Here is a 5,144-nt window from a genome sequence, read left to right as displayed (position 1 = left end):
TTCTGTGGTGTGGTAATTCCAGCTGTCTTTGCATAAGCCACCTCCAGCCTGAGCAGTCTGTGACAGTACATTCCACCAACCTGAATGTGCAGTACAGTGGGTGTATCCCAAATCAATCAGGGGAGTCTGTTTTATATAAAAAGTTCAGTTTAGCTTGACAGTTTGGGCAACATTCAGTTGGATTTCAGTCTGCCATGATTTAGTATTTACCTTGTTGTGAAGGTCCAGTTAACATCAAGTGGCAGGAGAAAACATTTTTGGCTGTTTGTCAGCCTCATTACCTTTTTTCATCAGTAGGGGGTGTTAATAATCTTAAAGAAGCTCTGAGAAAAAGGAAATATGAAGCAAGGGCCAGGTTACACCCTTATGAATCTCAGGTTGCTAAAGCTGCTCCTCCCCACTTGCAACCCCAAGAACTAGTTTTATCATTTCTTACAAGGGGAAAGGATTCCAACTCCTAGCCTGATCCTGAAGCAACAGTGGAAACACGTGCCCTGGTGTGACTGATGCTTGCAGAGTTGAGAAAGGAAACGGGGAGTTTCTTTTTTCTTGACTGGAGTCTATAGAGAATCCTTCAAGTGCTATTCCCCCGGTTGTTCAAAAGCAAGTGAACATACATGTGATGTTTGCAACAGTATTTTATTTCACTTCAGAAACATTAAGCACATCCTGTAACTCAACACAAGAACTAGCCATCTACACTTATTTTTGGGGTGTAAGTACTCTGAAACAAAGTGCAGTAGATGAGTAACTTACGGAGTGCATAGAACGGTGTTGCACTTGCTTGTTAAAGGGCAGTATCAGTAACTGGTGTTTTCCATTAGATGCAAGGGTTTGTTTCAAACGTAACACACAAACAGGACAAAATCTGTGTGACAGCTGAACGTCTTGTTTCACATAAAGTGCTGGAACAATAATTTAAATGTTACAAAACAAAGCTTTAACGATTCTAAAGCATTGTTACTCACAATGTGCATCTATGACAACAATCTAAATGTGGTGTGTTTAGATGGCTCCGGTCTCAGCTTCCTTTGGGAGCATGGCCACGTGTTCCAGCTGGCCTGAGTCTGACACATCATAGCTGGTCTTGTACTTGGCCAGGATCTTCATCAGGGGTCTCAGCTTCAGCCACCACTGCTCCTTGGGAATCCTGTGTCTGGGGGGTAAACAGGCAGGTGAAATACATGGGGGTAGGGCAAACACCTTCCTTATAAATGGAACCAAGCATTGACCATCATGGGGGGATGTAAAACACTGACCCAAAATGAGGAGAATCAAGGACAAAATCCCAAAGAAATGAACAGGTTTTACAGGAAGATGTTAAGCATAATACCAAATTCAGAACAAAAATACTGCCCCACTGAACTGAAACGGAAGTAAAGTAATTCTGGTCATTAAGGTAAAGGCAGTCACACGAAAGTTACTTCACAGGACAGCAGAGTCCCAGACTTCATGAGACTCGAGTGTAAGGAAGATGAAGTAAAAGCACAAAGGCAAGAGAGAAGCAAACAATCCAAATGGATCTGGCAGAATTCAGGCCTAAGGCAAAAGCAGTAAGGTGTTTGGAAGTGTTTGTTTGAAGTGGTGCAAGGCAGGTTGTAGTGAGGTGTTTACCACAGGCACTGCATACGTACACAAAGTCTGTTTCACTCTTGAGCTCAGCCACAGGTTGGAAAACAAGGTTGCGTCTCCGCATTCCCAGCAAACAAACTGAGTCATCGGTATTGGCAAATACTTTTCCTAAAAAGAATGAAATAATTCAGCATCTTTCCTACATGTGTATGGGCAAATAGGATTTTTTCTGTGATTAAACTGAACAAAAAACTTACAGTAGCCTAATTTCAGCTACTGATTATTTAAAAGAGTGATAAAACATCAAGTTAGTGCTTTAATAGGGTTAGAACTTCACTTTTTAGCTTAACTTTTTGTGATTAGCAATGAAATAACAGTGCAATTAAACAACAAAAGGATTGAATTTTAGCATCCAGTTTTAGATCAAATTTTAGGAAGTAGTGCTTTACAAAAATTCCCAAAGATGACATATTACCTCCTTCTGTCTCCCATGAAGGCAGCATGAAACAAAAAAGAACACATGTAACTATTCAAACATCAATTCCAGCATACATGAAAACCTGCAATCACACTGGCTGTTCAAGAGGATGATGAAACAGATAACTGAGTTATTGACCTCACTCAAGTGGAAATGCTCATACAGCAGGAAGCACAACAAGGCACTACTGAATAATAAAAACAGTAAGACGGGAAAGAGTATGTTGACTAACAAACATTCATATGTTTTCAAAGTGGAGGAATCTTACATAGTGACAGACAAAGACAGTAAGAAGAGACTGCACCAAACATTTCTGCACCTTTCCGGTAGGTTTCTTTCAGTTTTTTGGAGATCCACTGCATAGCTTTTGCTGAAATTTTTGTCCCGAAATTTCTATCAAATGGTGAAGGTGCTCCACCCTGTGCGAAAATTGAATTCTTGGTTAGATTATCAAACTAGGATTGGCGTCTGTTTCATCAGTTATCTCTGATAATGGCCTGCTCTACCTCTTATTTCCATTTCCCCCACTTATAAAAACAAACCAAAAGCCTCACCCCATAAATCCACCTAAGGTGTTTAAAATTTGTGTTCAGCACCTGTGGGGAATTCTCACAGAATCAATACTAGTTCTCACACAGAAGAATGGAGGGGACTGTGCAGTTTCCTCAGCCTCGGTGATGAGTGTAGCCAAATTGGGAACTCCCTTTGCCCACCATCCAGCTGCACAGTGAGATAAAGCAATGCAGGTAACACAGGCCAAAGGAGAAGCTCACTTTTGTCTCTTCCACATAAACACCCATCTGTACAGATTTTCTTAATGAAATCTGCTCTTCAAGAGGCAGATACATTACGGATGGGCAGATAATTTTATTATGAAGAAGGTATTACAATTAATTAGAAGACAAAAAGTGGAATTATTTATTAATACAGACAGGAGAGGAATCAAAATTCATAAAATAATCTAATGCATTTTTCCTAGGTTTTTAAAAAGGGTATGCAATAAAACCTGATGCTAAAAAAACTTTCTGAGTTGCCTACAAACAAAAATCCACACTTGTTTTCCTTCATCTTGAGTCAGACTTGTTTGGAATGCTTGAATAGTGTAGTGTATATACTTTGTGCATACCAAGTTAGTCTTGTCTGTAACTTCTAGGGTTTTAGTTACCTGCTGCATATGGCCCAATACATTTTTTCGACAGTCAAAAACTCCTTTTCCTTCTTCAGAATACAGCTGATAAATGAAATCAGTTGTGTAGTTCTCATTGCAGTTCTCATTTCTGTAACAATTAAGGCCCAAAAGTTAGCAAATTTACTCTAAAGCAATAGATGTCTTTACAGCTACTGAATGACAAGTCTTTTCCCTTTTCTTGATAGCAATAATCCTGCCTTGGACATTTTCATCTGATCACATAACCCTCACTTCCATGTAACAGGCTGATGATTTTCAGGGTTTTTATAGTAAAGGCCATAGTGCATGTGACACACTACCTTTAGTAAGGAAGAATCTAGAATGAAAGACAAACCCAATGAGAAAATAGACTGAAAATAGGATGAAGTATTAGATTACAGAGCAAATAAATTTACATAGAAAGAAGTAAGTTTTGGACTTGAACTTCCAGACAGGTCCCAGAATTGCCTTCTGAAGCAACAGCATTTCCAAAAATCTCAAGTTAAAGGAATAATCACAGAATATATACTTGGAGTGTCATTCCAAGTGGCTGGGAATGCTCAGTATCACTGATGCCATCTATTACAACTACTTTTACCTACCTTAGCACTAAACCACGCTGGATACTGGTTTTCATTTTTTCAGTCAAGTGTTCCACATTAGCCTAGAAACAGAAGTATTTTTAAAGATCATACAGAACTTGGTATCTGAAACAACTTTAATGAGCCTACATTTCCTGAGAACTCATGTCAAATATTCCACATAAAGCACTATGTGCAAATTCAAATTAGCAAGATTTTTGGAGATTCAGGATAACATACTATGTATGGCTATTCATCTGGGGTTAAAACTAACATCTTTCTCTGTATCAGAAGTAGCAGATTTTATTAACTACACTGGTACAACATCCAGCTTGATACACATAAAAATACAGAAATTGCCACTGAAGTTTACAGCTTGTGCTTACTTCCAGTCCTGCCCAACAACTGTGTGGGGATAAGTTCTGGTTCATTTCACATCTCTGCTTCTCAGGAAATTTCTAACCTTTTAGCTTTGTGTTTGTCCATGACTGCAGCTAGCACTATCTCAGAAGTGTAAAAGTCCTCACAGCAAACAAGTTCCACATCATCTTGTGTATGTATTACACTGTAATACCTAATCCTTAAAGCCCGAGGGCTTTATTTTACCAACACCCCCAGACATGCTCTGAATAGCTGTGGTAACAGTCAGTGTCTAATAAACCTGACATACGGGTCAGTTCCTGTCCTGAAAAGCCTTTAAACACAACTCTACCATAATGGAAAAATACAGTTCTTTTGTTTTTTGCTTTATTTTAAAACTACCCAGGTCTGTTCACTTAATTTGAATTTCAATTAGAAGACTAAAAATTCATCAATTTTTAGAAATAATTAATCTAGCAGTGCTTAATGGCCAATACAATTATTTTTGTCATTTTACTAACTTGGGTGCCAACAGTGATTGTGTCTACGTTCCTTTATATAAAGTTATGGCACAGGAATTGGCATGACAAGCACAGATTCTAGGTCCAAACTCAGCTGGTTGGACCAGGTTTTTTCTTTCATAAGCCATCTACTTCAAGAATACATGTTGTGATACACACATACAACAGCTTTAGATCTACTTAAAAATGAGCAAAAGGTGCTGAGTACCTGGAGCTCTCTGATATCAAACTGCTCTTCGAAGATGTAGGCAGCATCAGCTCCTGCTGCCAGGGCCCCCATGTTGGCCAGGTAGCCGCAGTAGCCGCCCATGGTCTCGATGATGAACACGCGGCGTTTGGTGCCGCTGGCCGACTGCTTGATGCGGTCACACGTCTGCTCAGAGACACGACAGCCTGAGTATGCACTAAAACCCCTCACGTTTTACCTTTTTCTATGTCATGCATACATTTGTGTCACCTACTGG

At 39.5% G+C, this 5,144-nt stretch overlaps 1 protein-coding gene across 3 annotated transcripts in view; it reads right to left on the bottom strand.

Annotated features, from left to right (window-relative positions):
- Nucleotides 1-620: 620 nt before the first annotated feature.
- Nucleotides 621-5,144, bottom strand: part of PFKP (phosphofructokinase, platelet) — a 42,388-nt gene continuing 37,864 nt past the window's right edge. For all 3 annotated transcript variants that reach the window (XM_058830637.1, XM_058830634.1, XM_058830636.1), the window contains 6 exons: nt 4,889-5,053; nt 3,821-3,882; nt 3,216-3,327; nt 2,370-2,469; nt 1,635-1,740; nt 621-1,156 (listed from right to left, as the gene is read on the bottom strand). In XM_058830637.1, the coding sequence (XP_058686620.1) occupies nt 1,006-1,156; nt 1,635-1,740; nt 2,370-2,469; nt 3,216-3,327; nt 3,821-3,882; nt 4,889-5,053 (696 nt within the window). In that variant the 3' untranslated portion in view covers nt 621-1,005. The remainder of the gene's footprint in view (nt 1,157-1,634; nt 1,741-2,369; nt 2,470-3,215; nt 3,328-3,820; nt 3,883-4,888; nt 5,054-5,144) is intronic.

This window comes from Poecile atricapillus, chromosome 2 (assembly GCF_030490865.1).
Source record: "Poecile atricapillus isolate bPoeAtr1 chromosome 2, bPoeAtr1.hap1, whole genome shotgun sequence".
NCBI lineage: Eukaryota > Metazoa > Chordata > Aves > Passeriformes > Paridae > Poecile > Poecile atricapillus.
Note: the sequence above shows the minus strand (reverse complement) of the source record. Positions and strands in the feature narration are given on the sequence as shown.